The sequence below is a fragment of the Mustela putorius genome, unplaced genomic scaffold, assembly GCF_011764305.1.
Source record: "Mustela putorius furo isolate JIRA1106 unplaced genomic scaffold, ASM1176430v1.1 tig00003987_pilon_pilon_pilon, whole genome shotgun sequence".
Classification (NCBI taxonomy): domain Eukaryota; kingdom Metazoa; phylum Chordata; class Mammalia; order Carnivora; family Mustelidae; genus Mustela; species Mustela putorius.
The window spans coordinates 2,370,280-2,396,764 of NW_025422126.1; the positions used below are offsets into that span (position 1 = coordinate 2,370,280).

The following is a 26,485-nucleotide window of genomic DNA, read 5'->3' on the forward strand; positions in this document are numbered from 1 at the left end:
GTACACAGTTGGTGCCCAGTAAATGTCAATTCCCTTCTTACCAGTCACTGGTGTGACACCTGCCTTTGGGTCATGTGGAATAAATCCCTTACCCCCTGATGTTAAAAGAATATCAAGTCTTTGGGCACCTGGATGGCTTAGTAGTTAAGCATCTGCCCACAGCTCAGGTCATGATCCCGGGGTCCTGAGATCAAGCCCCACATTGGGCTCCCTGCTTGGGAGGAAGCCTGCTTCTCCTTCTCCCACTCCCCCTGCTTGTGTTCCTGCCTTTACACACACACACACACACACACACACACACACACTCTCTCTCTCTCTCTCTCTCTCTCTCTCTGTCAAATAAATAAAATCTGGATGGATGGATGGATGGATGGATGGATGGATGGATGAATGAATATCGAGTCCTTCCTCAAATGGACTTGTTTCTGGAAGTAGGAAGCTGAGGGTGGCCTGTAAGAGAGACCTCCAGGCGCTGTTGTCGCCATCCAAACCTCCCTAAGGGCAGCTCCCGTAAGTGGGCACGGCACAGCACGTTGGTATGGAGTGATGGTGAACAGTGTCAAAGGAGGCAGCATGACTCCTCCATATTAGATGCGATATTTTTTCTTATTAGATACTGAGGACATGAGAGGGAGCGGGAAGCAAGGACGAAGAGCTAAGGAGCTCTCACTAGAGCCAGCCTGGCTGCCACCACCTGCTGCGCCCTAGCTCCGCCCCAGCTGGCTGGTCACGCTCTCCTCCCATTCTCCGCCCCTCCGCCCGCCTCCCTTCCAGACACGCCTCTGACGGGAAATCGAAAGTGAAATAGGCAACTTGCCGCCAGCTGGTGAGTACCCTTAAAAGGTAAGTGACTTGCCCCGACCCTAGTGGCCCAGAAACAGGGGGACCTCTTTCCCCTGCCCCAGATCCGAAGGGCCCCTTCCATCCCTGCTCACCCCTTAGAGCCTGCAGTCCCAATGGAGCACCCTGAGCCCTAGTCGGGGCCACACCCCAGCCCCTGCCCGAGGGCGCCTGGCTCGGAAAGAGACTTCCACACCACCGGGAAGGAGGAGGGGTTGAGGGCTGCCTTCCTACCGCGGCCTGACCACCTTGAGCAGGAGAATGGGGCAGCAACTATGGAGTGTGGCCCAGGAACCCCTGTCGACAGTTAACCCTCGGAGGGTGAGAGGGGTAGGATGGTTTCCGGTGTTAGAAACTTAAAACTACATTGAGATACCACCTTACACCAGTTAGAATGGCCAAAATTAGCAAGACAGGAAACAACATGTGTTGGAGGGGATGTGGAGAAAGGGGAACCCTCTTACACTGCTGGTGGGAATGCAAGTTGGTGCAGCCTCTTTGGAGAACAGTGCGGAGATTCCTCAAGAAATTAAAAATAGAATTTCCCTATGACCCTGCCATTGCCCTCCTGGGTATTTACCCCAAAGATACAGATGTAGTGAAAAGAAGGGCCATCTGTACCCCAATGTTTATAGCAGCAGTGGCCACGGTCGCCAAACTATGGAAAGAACCAAGATGCCCTTCAATAGAGAATGGATAAGAAAGATGTGGTCCGTATACACTATGGAGTATTATGCCTCCATCAGAAAGGATGAATACCCAACTTTTGTAGCAACATGGACAGAACTGGAAGGGATTATGCTGAGTGAAATAAGTCAAAGCAGAGAGAGTCAATTATATGGTTTCACTTATTTGTGGAGCATAACATATAGCATGGAGGACATGGGGAGATAGAGAGGAGAAGGGAGTTGAGGGAAATTGGAAGGGGAGGTGAACCATCAGAGACTATGGACTCTGAAAAACAATCTAAGGGTTTTGAAGGGGCAGGGGGTGGGAGGTCGGGGTATCAGGTGATGGGTATTATAGAGGGCATGGATTGCATGGAGCACTGGGTGTGGTGCAAAAATAATGAATACTGTTATGCTGAAAATAAAAAATAAATTTAAAAAAAAAAGAGTTTATGCCCCAGAGGCAATGGAAACAGCTGCCAGGTTCCCCCAAGGAAGCGCGCTAGTCTACAAGTTTGTGTGTGTATGCATCCACACATGCATACCTACAGGTATAGATACATACAGATAGACATATATAATAAATATATTATGTACATAATCACAGATATGTGATTGCCATTATCGTGCATATTAGTGATGTTCGCAGAGCACACAGCACCTTCTCTGGCATAAGGAGTGTGCGTAGTGAACGGCCCCTATCATGATGATGAGCTACTGAGCAGAAGACTGGTGACCAGGGAGGGGAGGGAATGGATAGGAAAAATCTGGGCAGGCACAATGAAGCAAGGATGGCCATGAGGAGAAAAGAGTTGTAAACAGCTTTATATCTGAAGTTCTCAATAACATTCACAGTCTCTTTGAGGGGACTCAGTTTTCCCTTCTATCTGACTAGATTAAGTGGATGAGACTAGAGAAGTTATTATTTAAATTACTGTTCTGGTCTTATTCTCACCCCTTCCACTAAACTCGTTCTCATGTTTTCCTTTGGACTGTTTTTTCTCACACAACGCTTATGATCTTCTCATTTCCTTTTCTCCTCTCCCCACCAGGCTACCCCCAGGATCTCTGCATTGCTGCTTACTAAGAACATTAGCCCTATGGCCTCAGTAGCGCCCTTGGCAATGATGTGGGAGGAGGTTACATGCCCTATCTGCCTGGATCCCATGGTGGAGCCTATGAGCATTGACTGTGGCCACAACTTCTGCCATGAATGCATCTCTGAAGTCGGGAAAGATGGGGGTGGTGTCTGTCCTGTGTGTAAACACAACTTCTTGCTCCAAAACCTCCGACCCAACTGGCCACTGGCTAACATGGTGGAAAACCTCAAACAAATGGCCCAGAGTGCCAAGGAGGACACACAGGGGGACCGGTGTAAGGTGCATGGAGAGAAACTGCACCTGTTTTGTGAGGAAGATGGGAAGACCCTTTGCTGGGTGTGTTCCCAGTCCCAGAGACACCGTAACCACCACATGGTTCCTATTGAAGATGCTGCTCGGGAATACCAGGTGAGGCCCTAGCATAGAGGCATGAGCAGGTAAAAGGAATATGGGTTCCTGGAGGTCTTTGTTCCCCAGTGGTGGGCAGGCAGCATCGCCTGTGGAAGTGGAGGGGTTGAGGAAAGGTAGGGGGTCTCCCACCTTCCGTATCTAATGCAAGCAGAGAACTGCAAGCTCAGCACAACTTTCTCATTCCCTAGGAGCAGGGAATATACTTGGGGAAAATGCTGCAGGAATCACATTTCCTGTGGCCTCCTGTTAATTAGGAATGAGTAGTGCCCCACCCCTGCAGCCCAGCAACAGTTTGGTTTCATTTTTTTTAATTATGTTATGTTAGTCCCCATACAGTACATCATTAGTTTTTGATGTAGTGTTCCAAGATTCATTGTTTGCATATAACATGCAATCCTCCATGCAATACGTGCAATACGTACCTATCACCAGGCCAACCCATCCCCTCACCTCCCTCCCCTCTAAAACCTTCAGTTGGTTTCTTGGAGTCCACAGTCTCATGGTTCATCATCTCCTCCTCCAATTCCCCCCTTCACTTTTCCCTTTCTTCTCCTAATGACCTCCATACTATTCCTTATGATCCACAAGTAAATGAAACCATATAATTGAGTTTCTCTGCTTGACTTATTTCACTTAGCGTAATCCTCTCCAGTCCCATTCATATTGATGCAAAAGTTGGGTATTCATCCTTTTTGATGGGTAATATTTCATTATGTATATGGACCACATCTTCGACTGTAGAAGGTCATTTCGGTTCTTTCCACAGTTTGGCTATTGTGAACACTGCTGCTATGAACATTGGGATGCATATGGCCCTTCTTTTCACTACATCTGTATCATTGGGGTAAATACCCAGTAGTGCAATTGCCGGGTCATAGGGTAGCTCATATTTTTAATTTTTTGAGAAACATCCACACTGTTTTCCAAAGCAGTTGTACCAACTTGCATTCCCACCAATAGTGTAAGAGGGTCCCCTTTCTCCACATCCTCTCCAACATTTGTTGTTTCTTGCCTTAATTTTTGCCATTCTAACTGGCATAAGGTTGTATCTCAATGTGGTTTTGATTTGACTTTCCCTGATGGTTAATGATAATGAACACTTTTTCATGTGTTTGTTAGCCATTTGTATATCCTCATTAGAGAAGTGTCTGTTCATGTATTCTGCCCACTTTTTGAGTTGATTATCTGTTTTTTGGGTGTTGAGTTGGAGAAGTTCTTTATAAAACTTGGATATGAGCCCTTGGTCTATAGTGTCATTTGCAAATATCTTCTCCCCTTTCATGGGTTGCCTCTGTTTTGTTGACTCTTTCATTTGCTGTACAGAAGCTTTTTATCTTGATGAAGTCCCAAAATTTCATTTTCACTTTTTTCCCTTGGCTTTTGGAGACGTGTCCTGAAACATGCTGCTGTGGCCAATGGCCAATGTCAAAGAAGTTACTGCCTATGTTCTCCTCTAGGATTTTGATGGATTCCTGTCTCACACTGAGATCTTTCATCCATTTTGAGTTTATCTTTCTGTATGGTTTTAGAGAATGGTCCAGTTTATTCTTCTATATATAGCTGTCCAATTTTCCCGGCACCATTTATTGAATAGACTTTTTTCCACTGGATATTTTTTCCTGATTTGTCGCAGATTAGTTGACTGGAGAGTTCAGGGTCCATATCTGGGCTCTCTACTCTGTTCCATTGGTCTATGTGTCTGTTTTTGTGCCAACATCATGCTGTCTTAGTGATCAGCTTTGTAATAAAGCTTGAAATCAGGCAATGTGATGCCCCAGCTTTGTTTTTCTTTTTCAACATTTCCTTGGCATTTCGGGGTCTTTTCTGGTTCCATACAAATTTTAGGGTGGGTTGTTCTAGCACTTTGGAAAATACTGATGATATTTTGAGCAGAATGGCATTGAAAGTATAGATTTCTCTGGGAAGGGGCACCTGGGTGGCTCAGTGGGTTAAGCCACTGCCTTCAGCTCAGGTCATGATCTCAGGGTCCTGGGATCGAGTCCCGCATCGGGCTCTCTGCTCAACAGGGAGCCTGCTTCCCTCTCTCTCACTCTCTGCCTGCCTCTCTGCCTACTTGTGATCTCTCTCTGTCAAATAAATAAATAAAATCTTTAAAAAAAAAAAAAAGATTTCTCTGGGAAGTATAGAAATTTTAACATTGTTTATTCTTTCGATCCATGAGCATGGAATGTTTTTCCATCTTTTTGTGTCTTCTTCAGTCTTCCATGAGTATTCTATAGTTTTCAAGTAGAGATCCTTTATCTCTTTGGTTAGGTTTATTTCAAGGTGTCTTGTGTTTTTCAGTGCTATTGTAAATGCAATCACTTCTCAATTTCCCTTTCTCCGGTTTCACTGTTAGTGTATAAGAAACTGATTTCTGAGCATTGATCTTCTATCCTGCCATATTACTGAATTGCCGTATGCGTTCTAGTCGTTTGGGGGTGGAGTCTTTTGGGTTCTCCACATAAAGTATCCTGTCATCTGCAAAGAGAGAGAGTTTGACTTATTTGCCAATTAGCTAGATCTTGTTGAGAATCTTGGCATCCACATTCATCAGGGGTATTGGTCTGAAATTCTTTTTGATAGTGTCTTTGCCTGGTTTGGGGATCAAGGTAATAGTGGCTTCATAGAAAGAATCTGGGAGTTTTCCTTCTCTTTCTATTTTTTTTTTTTTTTAAAGATTTTTATTTATTTATTTGACAGAGATCACAAGTAGGCATAGAGGCACAGAGGCAGGCAGAGAGAGAGAGGAGGAAGCAGGCTCCCTGCCAAGCAGAGAGCCCGATGCGGGACTCGATCCCAGGACCCTGAGATCATGACATGAGCCGAAGGCAGCGGCTTAACCCACTGAGCCACCCAGGCGCCCTCTCTTTCTATTTCTTGAAACAGCTTCAGAAGAATAGGCATTATTTCTTCTTTGAATGTTTGGTGGAATTCCCCAGAGAATCCATCAGGTCCCGGACTCTAGTTTTTTGGGAGGTTTTGTTTTATTTTGTTTTGTTTTGATATTTTTTGATTTTTTAATCTTTTTATTAACATATAATGTATTATTGCTCCAGGGGTATGAGTCTCTGAATTATCAGGCTTATATATTTCACAAAACTCATCATAGCACATACCCTCCCCAATGTCCATAACCTAGCCACCTTATCCCAACCCCCCACCAGCAACCCTCAGTTTGTTTCCTGAGATTAAGAGTTTCTTATGGTTTGTCTCCCTCCCAGTCCCATCTTGTTTCATTTTTTTCCCTCCCTATACCCCACGACCCACTGCCCTGCCCCTCAAATTCTTCATGTAAGAGAGATATGATAATTATCTTTCTCTGATTAACTATTGTGGACATTGCTGCTATAAACATTTGGGTGCATGTGCCCCTTTGGATCACTACATTTGTATCTTTAGGGTAAATAACCAGTAGTGCAACTGCTGGGTCGTGGGGTAGCTCTATCTTCTGGTAGCTCCCTCCCCCTTCTGTTTATCCTCTGATACCAGTCTGTGCACTCTCAACAACTTTGTACCACTCTGCTGCTGATCCTCTGCCCCTGTAGAGATCCAGAAGTGTATAATCTTACAACTCGGGCTTATTTCACAGGTGTTCAGGGTGCTCTGGTAGATATCTAGCTCAGTTCAGGGGACCAGCTGAAATAGGTTCTCCTATTCCTCTGCCATCTTTTTGGATGCATTTCTTAAGAAACATCAGGCTTTTCCCAAAGTCTTCTTATCCACAGAATTCCTATCCCAGTCAGACTGTAGTCTTCCCTCTTTCTCTGCACTGTTTTTCAAAGTACCAGCATGGTCATCTTCATGCCACTCCACCCCACTTCTTGGTCTAATTGGGTGCTAACCTATCTTTCTCTTCAGGAGAAGCTTCAAGTGGCATTAGGGAAACTGAGAAAAGGACAGGAGGTGGCTGAAGAGATGGAAGTGAATATTGCAACAAAGAGAACAGCCTGGAAGGCAAGTGTCACATCCCAAAGGGAATCTCTGATCAGAAGCCAGGGCAGAGTCCAGGGTCCTGGTCTCAAGCTCTAACCATAGCTATGCCCATATGTGGAACGATAGTATATCTCACTCTCGAAGAATCAGCTGCCCTCTAGATATTCCGATAGAGAATAAAAAGGAGAGCGTTCCCAATCAGAAAAATCAAGAGTCTTAGGAGAAGGTGCCAAGAGGAACAAGCCATACCTTAAATTCCCAATCCTTGAGCCTAGTCTTAAAACATGATAGCATGCCTGCCTTGGTGTCTGGGACAGAGGTTCCCCAATAGAAATATAGAGATCACCAATGACTACACCTGTCAGGAAATGACAAAGGCTGTGAGTAACAGACTTACAGGAATGACCAAGGCAAAACATAGAAAAACCAGTGTGACTGGGTAGGTGCTTGACCTTGTCCAGATCACTGGTCCAAAGTAGAATGGAGAACTAAAGCTTGTTAAGCCTCTGTAAGTGGGATGGGGGGGGGCAGCAGGGGGCAGGGATTAGAGGAATGGAGGGAACTCATGGCCAATAGAGCCCAGAAAGGGAACATTTGGGATTGGAGAAGGGTAAGTCAGGCTGTGATGACAAAAGGAGTCATCCTGTGTCATCAGGTGACCTTCAGTCACTAATAGGAAATGGCAAAGATTATCCCAAGGACTCTCTTTCCTCAGAACTGAGGAAATGTTGCAAGGGAGGTTATTGGCGGTGGGGACAGGTGTTACAGTCTCAGGAACTCATGGAGATATGAAGACAGAGCAGCATAGTTGGGTACTGTCTGGGTTTTGAAAGAGGCTGTAGAAAGTCTGATACCATGGGCCCATGCAGCTGTGGTTGTAGGGCTGCTACAGTGTGCCCCCTGCCCCATAATCCCATCTCTCTCTTAGCCCAGAAGCCTCACCCTTGTACTTCCCCAGCAAAATAGTATGTACATATGTATGTTCTCAGACCCAGAATGATGAGTCTACAGGGAATAGAAATAGATATAAACACCTTCATTCCTGAACCTTCTCTTTCTTCCCACTGACACTAAAGAATCAGGTTGAAACACACAAACTGAGAATTCATGCAGAGTTTGTGCAGCAGAAAAACTTCCTGGCTACAGAGGAGCAGCGGCAACTGCAGAGGCTAGACATGGAGGAGAGGAACCAACTGAGAATCCTGGGGGAGGTGGAGGCCATGCTGGCCCAGAAGAGCCAAGCCCTGCAGGAGCTGGTGATGGAGCTGGAGAGGAGGAGCAGAGGTTCAGCTGTGGAGCTGCTGCAGGTGAGCCGGCCCTCTCCCTGAGTCTCAAGGATGAACTGAAAAATGGGTAGCCTCAGAGAGCTCTAGCATCAGCAAATGAAACTCAGTGTCTGGACTAACCAGAATTCAGACCCATGAGTGGTCTGCTTTCAAGCCATGGAAAGGTCCAACTTAGGAGGGAATTTTCCTTGCAGCAATTTAAAAAAGCAGGCATCCCCATTAGAGCTGCTTTGACACATACCAACTTCACGATCCTGAGAAAGTTCCTTAACCTTTCAGAGTGTCAGGTTTCTCCTATGTTAAGTGGACATTATAATATTACATATCTCAAAGGATTTTTGTGAGGATTAAATGAGAGAAACCACAAAAGCTTCTTCATGATGGTTTGGCCCTGGGAAAGTTCTCACAGACGTAACTGAGAACATGGCACTAGAAATTAAGAGACAGTAGCCCAGCCCCAGCCCTGCCATCAGTTTTCTCCATAATTCTAGGGCAAGTGCTCTTCTTTTCCAAGACCTCCTTTCTCCACTTGTGAAACAAGAGGGAGGGAGTGGGCTGAATAACAAAGATTACCCAGATTTTAGTCACGATGTATCATCTTCATACTTCCTGCCATTTCTATGAACTACCCAAATCCTGTTAGCATTGGGTTTTCTTAACATGGTCTCACTCTTTCATCGGAAGAAATTCAGCATAAAAGGAAATTTGTCCTAAGCAATAGTAGTCACAAAATTATGTGTTGATATGTTACTGATTTTTTTGTTGTTGTTTTCATGTCTACAACGGCCATTTCTTAAATAGCACGTAGGACACACCTCAGTGTATTCATTCTGTCACAACAATGCAGTGAGGTGGGTTCTGTTATCCCCATTTCATAGATGAGAAAACAGAAGAGCAGAGAGGTTGAGAAACTCAAGAGACTACAGCTAAATAACTTAACCACTTTAGCCCAAATAGTAAGAGCCATAGCTAAAATTAAAATAAGCATATAACTGTTTAAAAAAAAAAAAGAAAAGAAAAAGAAAAAAAAAACCTCATCCCTGTATGTTCTCTCATCCCCTATATGTTTACCTTGTTATAGGAGACCAGAGTCTAAAAAGTCCCTTCTGCTCTGATGTCCTACAGTTTTCCTCTTCCCAAACTTTTTCAAGGTGTGTCAGATGTGGTCATGAAGCCATTCTTTGTTTTTGTTTGTGCAAAAAGACTGACTGGATTGGCCTGATTTGGCAGACCCTCTTCCACTCTAAAGCTTGCTTCTTCCCAACACTGAACCATGCTTTCTAAACACACTTTTGACTGGGCCTAGGAGGGTGCCAGTTCCTAGTGAAGGGCTCCCAAGGTCTGAAACAGCATGTTCTCAAATGATTCAATTTCACATACATGAGAAAGTAGCATTAACTCCAGCATAAAAGCCCTTCCTTCCCAAACAACACAAGCCTACAAATGAGATGGAGCAGTTTCTGTGCACCCTGACTTGGCCATTCTCACCCTGTGACTGCCTCTGGGGTTTGGCCAAGCTGGGCTACTTGTTCCTTTCCACTTTCCTCCAACTCCTTCTACCCACAAGTCTCATTCTCATTTATTTTCCGAATCACAGTCCTTAAACTAATCATTCTTCCCCTCGCTAGAGGTCACACCCATGCTGGTTACCCCACAAATATCCACATCCTTTCTCCTCCAGGCTGGTGGGAAATATTTCAGGTATTGGCCCAGAGGAACAGGGTAGAGCAATGTCCCATGGGCCTCCGCGGGGAAGGGCATCACCTCACCCACAGAACTATGGTCTTGAGGTCTCCATGATAAACCAGTGATCCAGAATTCATACTCTTATCTCTTTTCTCCTCAGGAGGTGAAGAATGTCCTGGGAAGGTAAGAGGAGGTTTTCTTTATAAGAGGAGGGGGTGGAAGGAAGCATACATATATACCTGTGGGAAAGGTTTTCAAGTTAGAAAAACATGCACTGATGTATTCCCCATTCTCCTCCCTATTCTCAAAGATCCAGTCTTCCATAAAATATTTTCTGGTCTGATGCTAATTAATGGACATCTCAGTGAGCTTCCCAAAGTAATTGGACTATAAGAGCTTTACAAAGTGAAGTCCCAACAAACTGGGAAATTCTGTGAAGTTCTAAGTCCACAGCCTCCTAGAACTCTTTCTTTAAAAAGAATCTAGTTGGTTACACATCTCCCAGAAAGAGCCAGGTGAGGAGACCAGCAACATGGAATCTTCCTTATGGAAGTAATTCCATCTGTAGCAGATACCTCACCTGTAAAATGAAACAGAATGTGCTTGCCTGCTGACCTCAGGCTTGAAGAGGAGATAGAGACTACGCAGTAGCTTCAGGAGCCCATGTAATCAGGAACACCTAGATAGGAACTAAGTTCTACCACTTTTTGCCTTCTACCCTCAGGGATCCTAATACAGGTATTTGTAAATTTGCACCAAAGTGTTATCCACAAGTGAGGTTATAGTATCAGGGTTCAGGAGGGTGAGGCAAGAGTTGGAAACAGAGTCTATAACTGTTTGCCCAGGAGTGAGTCTTGGAACCTGAAGGAGCTGAACATCACCTCCCCAGACCTGAGGAATGTGTGCCTTGTGCCAGGGTTGAAGAGGATGCTGAGGACATGTGGAGGTGAGGCAAGCACCAGGAAAGTGGGACTGGGGAACACAGGGGGTGTTAAGGGTGCAGAATGGGTCCCAGGGTCAGGGAGAGATAGCCAGTCAGGGTAAGGTGAGGCAGGGACAGATAGGTGGTTCCTTCTAAAGTCAGGCTGGGGGGTATTTCCTCCCGCAGTGAGGCCATGCTCACCTCTCATCCTTACCTCACACCACAGGCCCAGGGTTCCTGATTCCCCTCCCTCTCCCTGCCTGACTGTGGTCCTCTCTCTACAGTACACATCACTCTGGATCCACACACAGCCAATCCATGGCTCATCCTTTCAGAGGATCGGAGACAAGTAAGGCTTGGAGACCGACGGCAGGAAGTGCCTGAAAATGAGGACAGATTTGACCATTATCCCATGGTCCTGGGTGCCCAGTGCTTTGACTCTGGACAGGTTTACTGGGAGGTAGATGTGACAGGGAAGGAGGCCTGGGACCTGGGTGTTTGTAGAGACTCTGTGCAAAGGAAGGGGCAATTTTCGCTCAGCCCGGAGACGGGCTTCTGGACAATTTGGCTGTGGAACAAACAAAAATATGAGGCTGGCACCTGCATCCAGACTCCCCTCCACCTTCAGGTCCCTCCACGCCAAGTTGGGATTTTCCTGGACTATGAGGCCCGCATTGTCTCCTTCTATAACATCACTGACCATGGCTCCCTCATCTATACCTTCTCTGAATGTGCCTTTGCTGAACCTCTACGGCCCTTCTTCAGTACTGGTTTTAATGATGGAGGAAGAAATGCAGCTCCTCTTGTCCTCTGTCCTCTGGAGATGGGGTGATAGGGATCCACTGACCTGTTGTGGCATTCTCTGGATACCAATACCTCTCCTGTTGGTGCCCTTCTCAGCCACTGACCCTCCTCATTTCCCCAGGAACTCTGAACCACTTTGTCTCTGCAGAGGGGTCAGGATACCAGCAAGCAGACTTTGGCAGGGGAGTTCCCTGAAAATCTACATCAGCATTCCTAGCACTAGATTGCTTTCTGATTCCTTCCATGAAATAAACTACTTCTATTTGGCTCAAACCACCTCAATCAACCAAAATTTGTTTCTGCTGTCTTATGTGACCCAAGTCTTGTTTTCTCCTCTCCAGCTCTAGCCCTTTTGTCAGATCTCTTATACACCTTGCATGGTTTGCAAAAGGGCTTCCTAAATGCATTGGGCCTTGACATATCCCATTCGATCCTTGTTCTTGTATACATTTAGGATTACTGTTGTAACATACACACATCACATCTTAAATGGCTCCACAAAACTTATAGAAAAACAATCATCCTTTGAAAATAAAGGCTGAATGATGCATGCCTTACATTACCACATCACATATCCAGCTCCTGTGCTCCCCTATCCCTATCATGCACTTCCAACCACATCTTCTTAATGGAGTTGGTCAAAAGGTGTGTCAATCCTAAATGGAAGGTGGGATAGATTTTTGATATGTCAACTTGGCTAGGCCATAAGCCCCCAGTTCTTTAATCATTAATCTAAATTTTGCTGTGAAGGCATTTTGTAGATGTTATTAAAGTCCATAATCATGTGACTTTAAGGAGTTTTTATTAGGCCTGCCTAACTTATACAGGACAATTAAGTAAAAAACATGAAAAGCAAAGCTTTACTGAAGATGATCCATCTACCCCTAGCAGCTTTAGCTCCTGCCAAAGTTATAGCCTGCTGTTTCTGATGCCCTGTCTTGTGGATTTAGGACCTGCCTTGTCTACCCCCACAATTGCATAAGTGAATTCCTTGCAATAAATCTCATCATATTTATCTCCTACTAGTTTCTGCTTCTTTGATGATGAGAGAGTTTTAAAAGCACCATGATAAAAGATAGTTATATACAAGGGAACCCCATAAGCCTCTCAGCAAACTTTTCAGCAGAAACTTTGTAGGCCAAAAGGGAGTGATATGATAGAGTCAAAGTGCTGAAAGGTGAAAAAAAAAATGCAGCCAAGACTATTCTATCCAGCAAGGCTACCATTCAGACTGGATGAGGTAAAGAGATTAGCAGACAAACAAAAGCTAAAGGAGTTCATGAGCACTAAACCAGTTCTACAAGAAATGTTAAAGGGACTCTGAGTGGAAAGAAAAGACAAGTAAAAGTAGGAAGCATGCTCTAGCTGCCATCTTTCGTCCCCACGTGTGTGCACCTAATCTTGGCTGGTCCGCCCGAGACCCCTCTGAGCACCCTAGTTCCCTGTGTGGTCCCACTTCTGTTCCAACAAAATGAAAGAAACTCATGAACCAGGAGAAACTCACCAAACTGCAAGCACAAGTGCACATTGGTGGGAAAGGAACTGCTCGCCAAAGAAGAAAGTGGTTCATAGTACGGCTACAGCAGATGATAAAAAAAAAAAAAAAAAACTTCAGTTCTCCTTAAAGAAGTTAGGGGTAAACAATATCTCTCGTATTGGAAAAGTGAATTATGTTCACAAACCAAAAAACAGTTATCCACTTTAACAATCCCAAAGTTCAGGCATCGCTGGCATGAACACAGGCCATGCTGAGACAAAGCAGCTGACAGAAATGCTACCCAGTATCTTAAACCAACTTGGTGCAGACAGGTTGACTAGTTTAAGAAGACTGGCTGAAGCTCTGCCCAAATAATCTCTGCATAGAAAAGCACCACTTGCTACTAGAGCAGATGATGATGATGAAGTTCCAGATCTTGTGGGGAATTTTGACGAAGCTTCCAGGAATGAAGCAAACTGAATTGAGTCAACTTCTGAAAAAGATAAAACTTGAAGAAGTTACTGGGAGCTGCTATTTAATATTATGACTGCTTTTTAAGATTTTGCTCATGGATCTGATAAAATCTAGATCTCTGATATTTTTAAGCCCAAGCCCCTTGGACACTGCAGCTCTTTTCAGTTTTTGCTTATACACAATGCATTCTTTGCAGCTAATTAAGCTGAAGAAGCCTGCGAATAAAGTTTGAAACAAGGTTAATAAAGTTCTTTGCCTAGGATACGGTTTTATTTTTTATTTCGTTAACACTGATTTATACACAGAAAGCAAAGTTGTTTATAGAAAGCTAAGCATGGCATGTAATATGGCTGGTAATCTTTGATGAAATTTGATTAAAGATTTTAAATGGCCATATAATATTTTTTTTAAAAGTCGGAAGCATAAAAGAAGTATGAATGAGTGTATCTGTAAAAATCAGTCAAAAGAGTCACAAAAAGATGTAAAATATGACAATATATACCTAAAACATGGGGAGAGAAGAGTTAAATATGGGTTCAATCTTAAGTGATCAACTTAATATAGACTGCTATATGTGGGTGCTATATACAAATTTAGTATATATAACCACAAATCAAAAACCAGTAATAAACATGCAAAAAATAAAAGAATCCAAGTATATCACTAAAGAAGTTCAGTAAACCATAATAGGGAGAGAAGGATGAGAAAAGAACAACAAAAACAGCCACAAATCTCTATTACAGAGCTGTCATCATCAAGACAGTATGGTACTGGCACAAAACAGACACATAGGTCAATGGAACAGAATAGAGAGCCCATAAATGGACCCTCAATTCCTATGGTCAACTAAACTTTGGCAAAGCAGGGAAGAATGTCCAGTCGAAAAAAGACAGTCTCTTCAACAAATGGTGTTGGCAAAGTTGGACAGCCACATCCAGAAGAATAAAACTGGATGATTTACTTACACCACACAAAAAAGTATACCCAAAATGGATAACTACCTCAATGAGAAAGGAATCCACCCAAATCCTTCAGGAGAACACAAGCAGCAACCTCTTTCTTTGACCTCAGATGCAGCAACTTCTTCCTAGGAGTATCGCCAAAGGCAAGGGAAATAAGGGCAAAAATGAGCTATTGGGATTTCATCAAGATCAAAAGCTTTTGCACACCAAAGGAAACAGTTAACAAAACCAAAAGACAACTGACAGAATAGAAGATATTTGCAAACAACATATCAGATAAAGGGCTAGTATCCAAAATCTATAAAGAGCTTATCAAACTCAACACCCAAAGAACAAATAATCATGAAATGGGCAGAGGACATGAACAGACATTTCTACAAAGTAGACATCCAAATGGCTGACAGACACATGAAAAAGTACTCAACATCACTCCGTATCAGGGAAATACAAGTCAAAACCACAGTGAGATACTGCCTCACACCAATCAGAATGGCTAAAATTAATAAGTCAGGAAACAATGAATGTTGGTGAGGATGAGAAGAAAGAAGAACCCTCCTACACTGTTGGTGGGAATGCAAGCTGGTGCAGCCACTCTGAAAAACAGTATGGAGGTCCCTCAAAAAGTTGAAAATAGAACTACACTAAGACCTGGCAATTGCACTAGTAGGTATTTACCCTAAGGATACAAATGTAGTGATCCAAAGGGGCACATGCACCCAAATGTTTATAGTAGCAATGTCCACAATAACCAAACTATGAAAAGAGCTTAGATGTCCATCAGCAGATGAATGGATATAGAAGATGCCACACACACACACACACACACACACACACACACACACACACAGGAATACTATGCAGCCATCAAAAAAGAGAAATCTTGCTATCTGCAACAACATGAATGGAACTAGAGGGTATTATGCTAAGTGAAATAAGTCAGAGAAAGACAATTATTGTATGATCTCACTGATATGAGAAATTTGAGAAACAAGAGAGGATCATAGGGGAAAGGAGGGAAAAATGAAATAAGACGAAACCAGACAGGGAGACAAACCATAAAAGACTCTTAATCTCAGGAAACAAACTGGGGGTTATTGGAAGGGAGGGAGTGGAAGGGATGAGGTGACATTGGGGAAGCTATGTGCTATGGTGAGTGCTGTGAATTATGTAAGAGTGATGAATCACAGATGTACCTCTGAACCAATTCATTATATGTTAATAAAAAAGGATTTTTAAAAACCCACAAGTAGCAAAATGACAATAAATACATATGTATCAAAAATTACTTTAAATGTAAATGAACCTAAATACTCCAATCAAAAGACCTAGGGTGACAAAATGGATGAAAAGACAAGACCCATAGATATGTTGCCCACAAGTGACTCATTTCAGACCTAAAGACACATGCAAACTGAAAATGAGGGGATGGAGAAACATCTACCATGCACATGGATATGAAAAGAAAGCCAGGTAACAATACTTGGATCAGACAAAATAGACTTTAAAACAAAGACTGTAACAAAGGACAAGAACACTATAATAACAAATGGACAATTAAACAAAAATTTGAACAACTGTAAATATCTATACACCCAATATGAGAGTACCCAAATACATAAAATAGTTAATAACAAATAAAGGAGCTAATAAATCATAATACAATAATAGTTGGAAACCATAACACTCTACTTACATCAACGGACAGATCACCAAACAGAAAAATCAACAAGGAAACAGTCACTGTGAATGACACTGGATCAGATGGATTTAACAGATATATGCAGAACATTCCATCCTAAAATAGCAAAATACATATTCTTTTCAAGTACACGTGGGACATTCTCCAAGCTAGATCAAATAGTAGGCCACAAAACAAGTCTCAATCAGTTTGATCATTGTATGATCAAAGTCATACCATGTATCTTCTCTGACCTCATGGTCATGACCTCATTATGAAACTAGAAAGGAACCACAAGAAAAAAATCTGGAAACTGCACAAATCCATGGAGGTTAAATAACATGCTACTAATCAATTAATGGCCAACCAAGAAATTTTTTTTAAAAAGTCAAAAATTACATGGAGAGAAATGAAAAAAAAAAAAAACCAGTCCAATACCTCTGGGATGCAGCACAAGTGTGCTAAGAGGAAAGCTTATAGCAATAGAGGTCTATCTCAGGAAGCAAGACAAATCTCAAGCCACCTAACCTTACACCTAAAGGATCTAGAAAAAGAAGAACAAACAAAAATCCCCAAATCACAGAATGAAGATGTCTCCTGAGGCAAGGAAAACAAAAAGCAGAAATGAACTATCGAGACTACAGCAAAATAAAAAACTTCTGTACAGCAAAGGAAACAACGAATAATCTAAAAGACAATCTACTGATTGAGAAGATATTTTCAAATGACATATCCAATAAAGGGCTTATATTCCAATTAATTTTTAAAAACTGGGGTGCCTCAGTTGGTTAAGCATACAACTCTTGATCTTGGCTCAGGTCATGATCTTGGGGTTGTGAGACTGAGCCCCACATTGGGCTGCCTGCTGAGCATGGAGCCTGCTTAAGATTTTCTCTCTCTCTCTACCCCTGCCCCTCCCAACCCTACTCATGAACTAACTCTCAAAAAAATTCTACGTATCACTTATACAACTCAACACACACCACCCCCAAAAATCTAATTAAAATGGGCAGAAGATATAAACAGATATTTCTCCAAATCCCAGATGGCCAACAGACACATGAAAAAATTCTCTTCATCATCAGGGAAATGCAAATCAAAACCACGATGAGATATCACCTCATACTTGTCAGAATAGCTAAAACCAAAAACTCAAAAAAAGCAAGTGTTGGCAAGGCAGTGGAGAAGGAGGAACGGTCATGCACTGTTATTGGCAATGCAAACTGGTAGAGCCACTGTGGAAAACAGTATAGTTTCTTCAAAAAATTAAAAACAGAGCTATCCTTCAATCCAGTAATGCACTACTAAGTATTTACCCAAAGAACATGAAAACACTAATTTGATGGGATATATGCACCCCTATGTTTATAGCTATTTACAATAGCTAAATTATGGAAGCAACCCAAGGGTCATCAATATATGAATGGATAAAGATGTGAAACATACACACACACACACACACACACACACACACACACTGAAATATTATTCAGGCATAAAAAAGAATGAAATCTTGGCATTTGCAACAACATGGCTGGATGTAGAGAGCACAATGCTAAGTGAAATAAGCCAATCAGGTAAAGACAAATACTGTATTATTTCACTCATGTGTGGAATTTAACAAAACAAAGAACAAAATAAAGAGAGAAAACAAAAAACCATACTCCTAACTATAGAGAACAAACAGTTACCTGAAGGAAGGTGAGTTGGGGAATGGGTAAAATAGATGAGGGGGATTAAGAGTACATTTACTTGGGGGCACCTGGGTGTCTCAATCAGTGGAGTCTCCAACTCTTGACCTTAGCTCAGATCTTGATGTCAGGGTTGTGAGTTTATGCCTCATGTTGGGCTCCACACTGTGTATGGAGCACACTCTTAAAAAAAAAAAAACACAGAAAGTATACTTATCTAAAAAAAAGAAAAAGAAAGTATACTTATCTGATGAGCACTGAGTAATATATGGAACTGTTTAATCACTCTATTATATACCTGCAACTGATTTAACACTGTATGTTAACTACACTGGAATTAAATCTTTTTAAATAAAATAGAATCTCAGTTTGCTCTCTGTAAATCTGGTAAATATTCATTTCATGAAATTTAGATAATGTACAAAGATGTCAGTGACCTTAAGGTTTATTAAAAAGAATTATTTATAAGAATGAATATAGGTCTATCTTAACAATGGACAAAAAGAAGTTACTTTGAAGGAAGGATAGAAAGAACAGAATCTTCAGGCAAGATGACGATATTATAGAGCTAAACCAATAAAAGTTTGCAAAATCAATGTTGTCTTGGTTGATAAACAGAAGGAAGAAAAGGAGCACCCAGACCTATATGCATGGGGATGTACTGGGAAATGGTGGGATTCTGTATGTCAAGGTCACAGAGAAATTTTTTAAGGGTAAATTATAAAATCCACTTTTCTGCTGCTATGCCTTTGCCTTGGAGTGATTAATGTAAATGATAGTTTGTTCGTTTTTTTTTTCTTTTAATGTTCAGTTAGCCACTGTATAGTACATCATTAGTTGTTCCCTTTAATTGATATTCTAGTAGGAGAAAACTAACATGATGATATAAACTTAAATATTCTCATTTTTCAAAATCCAAATACCTTGGCATATCTGGTTACCCCAATACTTGGAGATATCCACTACACAAATGACATACTACCATCCTCCTGGGCCCCATTGAAAGGAATTAAGTTGTAGAGATTTTAGAGTATCTCAACTTCTAACCCATCAGTAATTACTAAAAAATGATCCAGGTATACCCTGCATATCAAACAAAAATTCTCTTGAGAAATGAAGAAAAATTGTACCAGCAATAATTCTAATTCTAATATTTTCCACTAAAATGCAAGTAAGGCCTTTTGACTTTTGTGGTCTTTGATTCTACAACTTCTTTTTGTATTAGAAGAGGCAGAAATTATCATACCAAATATTTAAATATAAACAAGCTAAGAAGTTAAAAATGTATCCAGTACTTACTCTGTCATATATATTCAAGATCCTGTTTATATTTTTTTAGTTCTCTCACAGCCATATGATAAAGGTATAATCAAGGAATTTAGAGATATGATACTTTTATGAAACTATCCATTACATTCTAAATTTTTTCCAGTGATGGTGTGGTGTAATTGGCATAAAAAACTGCATACACTTAAGGTGTACTTATATGTACACCATGTACATACATGTATACTTTATGAAATGATTACCACAATCAAGCTGATTGAGAGATTCCTTGACTCACATAGTTACATTTTGTGTGTGTAGTGAGAACATTTAATGTCAACTCTCAGCAAGTTCCAAGTATACAATAATATATTAACTATAATCATCAGACTGTACATTAGATCCTTGGGTTTCATAACTGAAAGTTTGTAACCTTCAACCAACACCTATTTCCCCCACCCTGGTGCTCCTGGCAACCACCATTTCACCCTTCACTTCTGTAAATTTGCCTTTTTTAGATTCCACATATAAAAGATCATATATTTGTTTTTCTGTGTCCAGCTTATTTCACGTAGTAAAACACCTCCTGCCATGTTGTCAAAAATGGTGGCATTTTCTCCTTTTTATAGCTGAATAGTATTCTATTGTATATATGTACATTTTATCTTCCAGGTTTATTAAAATATAATTGGCATAACATTTTGTAAGCTTAAGGTATAAAACATAATGATTTAATACATCTATATTGCAAAATGATTGCCACAATAAGGTTAGTTAACTCATACATCACTTTACATAGTTATATTTTTCTCCATGTGTTAAGAACTTTTAGAATCTACTCTCTTAGAGACTTCCAAATTACACAGTGCAGTACTAACTATAGTAGTCACCATGCTATACATTACATTCCTAGAACTTATTCATCTTATAGCTGGAAGCTGTACACTTTGTCAACATTCACCCCTTTCTTCCATCCCCCACTACTCACCTCCAGAAACCACCAGTCTGTTCTGTTTGTATGAGTTTGGTTTATTTTTAGATTCCACATATAAGTAAGATCATACAGTATGGGTCTTTATCCAACTTATTTTACTTACTGTAATGCCTCAAGACTCATCCATGTTGTTACAAATGGTTGAATTTCCTTTTTATATCTAAATAGTATTCCATTTTGTGTAATAGTGTGTATGTGTGTATATCACATTGTCTTTATCCACTCATCTCTCTAGACACATAGGTCATTTCAATGTCTTGAATATTGTAAATAATGCTGCAGTGAACATGAGGGCACGCGGTTATCTTTTTGAGATAGTGATTTCATTTCCTTCATATATATATACCCAGAGGTAGAATTTCTGATTATATGACAGTTTGAGTTTTCAGTTTTTTGAGGAACCTCCATGCTTTTTTTCCTTAGTGGCTCTACCAATTTATATTCTAAGAGTGCACAAGGGCTCCCTTTCCTCCAGGCCCTCACCAACACATGTTATCTCTTGTCTTTTTTACAAAAACCATGCTAAAGGTATGAGGTAAAACCTCATTGTGGTTTTGACTTGAATTTCCCTGATAATTAGTGATGTTGAGATTTTTTTCATGTACCTGTTGGTCATTTGTAGGTTTTCTCTGAAAAAAAGAAGAAGAAGAAGAAGAAGAAGAAGAAGAAGAAGAAGAAGAAGTCTGTACAGTCCCTTTGCCCATATTTTAACCATGTTATTCTTTTGCCACTGAGTTTTGTTATTGAGTTGTATGGGTTCTTTGTATTTTTTGGATATTAACCCTTTGTCAGATGCATGATTTGCAAATATTTTTTCCCATTCCATATGTTGCCTGTTTTTTGTTGTTGTTGTTCTTGATTGCCTCCTTTAGTATACAGAAGCTTTTTTGTTTGATGTAGTTCTGCTTCTTTATTTTGTTTTTATTGATTGTACTTTGATATCCAAAAAAGTTCATGCCCTTTTCTAAGGGGCATGAACTTTCTAAACACTACCTAAACACTACCCTTCTAAACACTACCCTTCTCAAAGCAATATGGCAATCTATCTTTCAAAGTCATAATGTATCACTTTGCTCACAACCAATAGAACCCTTAGTTCATAAGGCACTACAAAGCAGGGGAAGAAAATGTGAGGCCCTATAGTGGTAAACATACCACCTGATTAGTCACACAGACTCAGCATGGTTCCACTGTGAAAAGTACTGACCACACGCTCTCGAATCTGCTTGGTCTTGACCCCATAAATTATAGGATTCAGCATGGGAGGAGCTAACATGCAGATATTGGCCAACAGAATGTGAGTGTGGAGGGGAACATGATGCCCAAACCGCTGGGTAATTATTGTAAAAATGCCAGGCAAGTAGAACATGGAAATGACTCCAAGATGGGAGCCACATGTGCCTAGGGCCTTTTGCCGAGCTCCTCGGGAAGGGAGATGGAAGACTGCATTGAGGATGAGGGTGTAAGAAACCAAGATGAGCAAGGCGTCTAGCACTACAGTAGAGAGGAGAACAGACAAGCCATACCAGACATTGACACGAATATCAGCACAAGCAAACTTGGCAACCGCCATGTGCTCACAGTAGGTATGTGGTAGCACATTGCTATGGCAGAAAGGCAGTCTCTTGACCAGGAACACATCTGGGAGTATCACAGAGAAGCTTCTCATGACCACAGCCAGGGCAACCCTTATGATTATGGCATGACTGAGCACTGCAGTATAGCGCAATGGGTCACAGATGGCCACATAGCGGTCAAATGCCATGGCCAGCAGAATCCCTGATTCAGCAATGAAGGTGGCATGGATGAAGAAGATTTGAGTGACACAGCCATCAAGGGAAATCTCCCCAGCATGAAACCAGAATATAGCCAGGGCTTTGGGCACAGTGGTAGTAGACAGGATGAGGTCAGCCACAGCTAGCATGCAGAGGAAGAGATACATGGGTTCATGGAGGCTACGTTCAGTGATGATGATGAAGACAAGGAGACTATTCCCAAGGACAGCAACCAGGTAGGAAATAAAGAAAGGAAGAGAAATCCACGTGTGTTGGTCTTCCAGGCCAGGGATGCCCACCAGAACGAAGAATGAGTGGCTGGTACCAGTATAGTTGAGGATTGCCATTCCCAGGACAAGTCACCCAGTGTTGATGTCTAAGATCTGCAGACACCTCTTCTCTTTTGCCAAAAAAGGGCGACTACTGTTGAAGTAGGGGAGGTAGGAAAAGATCATTTTTCACTGGATGAGCTGTGGAAAGAATCCTAGTCAGAAGGTCCAGAAATATGGGTTAAAACTCTTTGACATTATGTGATCTCAGTAAAATTACTTCCCTGCTCTGGGTCTCTCTTTAATTGCCTTAAATTTAATGTTGGGAAGAAGTTGGATTATTTAATTTGTAATAGAGTTGTTCCAGCTCTAGAATGCTATAGATCTCAGTCTCGGGTTGTTATAAACAGTTAAGAGCTGTGAATAACAAATACTGGAGTTTCCACTTTGACTATCAGAATATAATATGCCTCTCAATAGGAAACTGGTCACAGTTGACAATACTTTAACAAGCCTTGTTGAGCACCTACCATGGCTCTTTAGGGAACCTACTTGGGGGAGACAATTAAGTAAAATATCTAAATGATAGAGATAATGTAAAGGAAAAAGTTAAACACTAGGAGTTGTAGAAACATGAAGAGCTTCCCAGGAATTCAGAAAAGGTTTTCTAAAAGGCACTAGTCTAAGTGGAACCTTGACGAAGTAATGTTTTATCAAATAAAGTCATGTGAGGAGGGAATAACATGAACAAAGTCCAAGAGATCTAGAAGGACATGGAGTTTAGAGGAAAATTATGATTCACTGTTACCAAAGCAAAGAGGATGTGGTACAAAATGGTAGAAAATAATGTCATGCAGTGAGGTAGGGGTCATCACTGAGGATTTTGAGTACCAGTGTAAAGGTTAGAATTTATGTTGAAGCAGTAAGAGCCATTGAAGGATTTGTGATGAAAGAATAGCATGATGAAGTTAGCTATTTAAGTAGTTCTCTCTCTCAGTTTTGTGTAAGATGGATGGTGAAGGGAGAAGACAGGTTGGAAAATGGAGACAGAACAGTTAGGAGGGGCTCTGTACTAAGGGCTGCATGTACATTATTTCACACTGTGGTGATTGAGATAAATGCAGTCATTTCCTTCATCTTACTGATAGGGGAGCAAACAGAGTGTACAGGGTTTAAGTAGTACCCTACCCAAGGTCACCTAGCCAGTAAATTGTGGAGCTAGAGTTTGGCTACCACACCATCCTTAGAGTCACTCATACCTGCCCTACTCCACGTTGGTCCCCTTCATCAGGATTGTGTTTTCCTTCCTCTTGGCTTAAGGTGAAACAAAAACAATAGAAACAATTATTTTTCATTCATTTAAACTTCCTACCATCACTCTGCCATCTACAAATTTATATTTGAATCACCTTTTCCCCCTATTCAAGGCTCAGCCATCCATCTGGCTGGACCCCATCCACACTGGACTCCAACTTTCTCTTTAAGCCTCTCCCCACTGATCTGTCACTCTAGTAACTTCAAACTTTCCCTCTCTGTTAGCTTCTTATATCATGTGAAAATATGTTCAACTATCTCATTCCCCTTCATCTTAGTCTCACAGAAGAATGTGCTCTCTCTCCTTCTATCCTCTTATCATCCCCTAATCTTTACCCAAACTCACTTTACTTATAACCCCAATATGCTGCTAAGGCTTCCTTCTCTAAAATAATCTATCATATCACAGTTGCCAAATCTAATGTTACTTTTAATTTGCTATTAGGAATCTCCAATTTCTGTCAATACTTTTGTGTGATCATTAAATACCTATTAATGTTGTGGTGCATAAACAATGAATTCTGGTACACTGAAAAGAAATTTAAAAAATTAAAAATTATTTTAAAAAATTTTAAAAAGTGTTAGACATTTCATAATCACACTAAATCTATGAAATTGAGTGTAACACAAGTTCATGCATGAAAAAATTGACTCTCAGACAAGAAATTGCTCAAAGTCAAACAACTAATAGCTAAGCTGATATTTAAATCCAAGATCATTAGAATCAAAGCTTCCATTATCTTTAAAAACTTCCATTTTGTTATTTTTTACTACCTAAGCCACCTTTCTTTGGGTTCCTCCCCACTCTCTTCTAATCCTATCTATTCCACAATATGTAAGGCATGCAAGACAATGTAATACAGAAAAAAATCACAGAGGTTTAGAACCAGACCCACTGGGATTTGATTCCAGTTGTGCCTGCTACAGATCCACATACAGACAATACAGACACACAATCTTCCATTCAGGTGCATATTATCACAAACATTCATTTGTATAGTCACCACGTGTATAATCACTCTTACCAATTTTGATGAAGATTTATACACTAACACACATTTTCACTATTGATACAAATAGCCCCTCACTGTGAACACATTAACATACACATACACACTTTTAAACTTTTCTTCACAGACATACCCACCCAAATTCACACAGTCATTAACCAGTCAAACTCAAACTCACTCCCACAGAGGTGAGTTATGACATCTAGGTCATAAATTTGCCGTCTTCATTCAGCACACTGATTCTCCTCACATGAAATCAGTTTCTTCTGAGAGGTAGAGCTTCCACAGACTATTCCACTCTTCCCCTGTCTCCAGGCTTATACCCCTTACCACTGCCAGAAGAAAGGACTCTCACAGAAATGCAACCATAGGACAACACTCCCGTATCACCAGTTCCACTCAATATTTTAGATCTCTGACTCATGTTTGGGTAGATCAATTCTGGTTGGCACTTTACACCAGGGGTCATCAAACTACAGCCTGTGGGCCAAATCTTGCCAATCACCTGCTTTTGTGAGTAAAATTTTATTGGAACACAACCATTCACCATATTTACTTATTGTTCAGTACTACTTTTGTGGGACAGAGTAGTTGCAACGGAGACCATGTTTAAAGGTTAAGACTTTTACTCTTGCCCTTTACAAAAAAAATTTTACCAACCCCTGCTTTAGAATGATCATGTAACTTTTTGCCAAGGCCACAGAGAGAAAGGCAATTTTCCCAAGTTTATAGAGAAAGTGAGTCAAGAAGGTCTCCTGCTTCTCCTTCCACTCGTATTTCCACTATGCCACAAAGCATCTAGGGAAACATTTTGGTCTTTCCTCTCTGTCTTTGCCGCCAGGGGATGGAGAATTCCAAATACAGCCTCTAAAGGGTTACCAAATGATGATGGCAATCCATCATTTTCCCTATATATTTCAACAATAAACATCCCCACGCTCAGACCCCACCACTGATGCCTATGAACAGAAGAGCCCAGAGAGGAATCAGGCTATCCTGAGTCAATACCAACCTACATCTCTCCTCACCCAAACTGTCTGTCACAGCCCTGAGGAACCACAGACAGAAGCCATGCCCCTGCCCAGATGGCAGGGTGTTCCCACAACCAGGAGACTCTGTGCAGTGGCCAGGGGACCAGGTTGAAAGAGGAACTGCATCTGAGCATCTTTAAAATATCATGGCGACCATGAACTTATTCATGTGACTCTTCTCCCTTGGGATTTCCACTACTGCAGTGACATAACAGTAAGCACTTAACCCTTCCTTTCCTGAATACTAGAAGCCCCCTATGAAAAGTACCAAGAGGCTGTATGGACTTGGGAGAACAGAGAAGGAGAGAGAGGTTTTAGAGGGGAGAGGGCAGGGCAGAGGATAGGATTGTGGTTAGGGACGTTTATCAAGGCCCCACACCTCACTTTAGGTCATCCTTTTCATCCTTGACTTCCAGAAGGCACAGAGGCATATTAGGAGCTAAAATCCTATAGATTCTCTCAAACATTCATTTATTCTTTCACCACCCATTCAAACAATATGTATTAAGTGCTATGTTGACCATGCCACGATAAAATGTTAATAAAATCAAACCCACAGAAAGTTTATTTATATCATTTTGTATATAGGACTAATCCTTTGATTCCAACATCCAAGGATTATCAATAGAACATTTTCATTGATGACCTTCCAAGATTGTTTTCTCCCTTATTCATGGATTTATATATGGTAAGATAAAACTGTACATGTTGCATGCTTTATTTCAAAATACAGGTATTTTGAATTTATAATTGGTAATAAATGTCCCCAGTTTGTAATAAATGTTCTATCAGCCATGTAGCTCCTTTAATTCAGCTGCATATGTCTCCAGTCTAATGCAATGCCACATAGTAGTCTATAAATATTCCCTGAAAATTTTGAGTGACTAAATA

The 26,485-nt window shown here is 41.2% G+C and overlaps 2 protein-coding genes and 1 pseudogene across 3 annotated transcripts; 2 read left to right on the forward strand and 1 right to left on the reverse strand.

Moving 5' to 3' along the window:
* The first annotated feature begins 754 nt into the window (after nt 1–754).
* On the forward strand, nt 755–11,945 carry TRIM21 (tripartite motif containing 21). Of its 2 annotated transcripts, none has more exons than XM_004768195.3 (7): nt 755–843; nt 2,561–3,016; nt 6,881–6,976; nt 8,032–8,262; nt 10,088–10,110; nt 10,773–10,873; nt 11,134–11,945. In XM_004768195.3, exons 2-7 carry the CDS (start codon nt 2,609–2,611, stop codon nt 11,679–11,681), a joined length of 1,407 nt encoding a protein of 468 aa, XP_004768252.2. In that variant the 5' UTR covers nt 755–843; nt 2,561–2,608; the 3' UTR covers nt 11,682–11,945. The 2 variants fall into 2 exon arrangements, with proteins under 2 accessions (XP_004768252.2, XP_004768253.2); XM_004768196.3 differs by having other exon boundaries at nt 806–826.
* Nucleotides 11,946–12,794: 849 nt separating this feature from the next.
* On the forward strand, nt 12,795–14,383 carry LOC101676566 (annotated as a pseudogene).
* A 6,974-nt stretch (nt 14,384–21,357) lies between these two features.
* LOC101689956 (olfactory receptor 52B4-like) lies at nt 21,358–22,317 on the reverse strand. The gene has a single exon (XM_004768226.1). It carries the CDS (start codon nt 22,315–22,317, stop codon nt 21,358–21,360), a length of 960 nt encoding a protein of 319 aa, XP_004768283.1.
* Between the last annotated feature and the right edge of the window lie 4,168 nt (nt 22,318–26,485).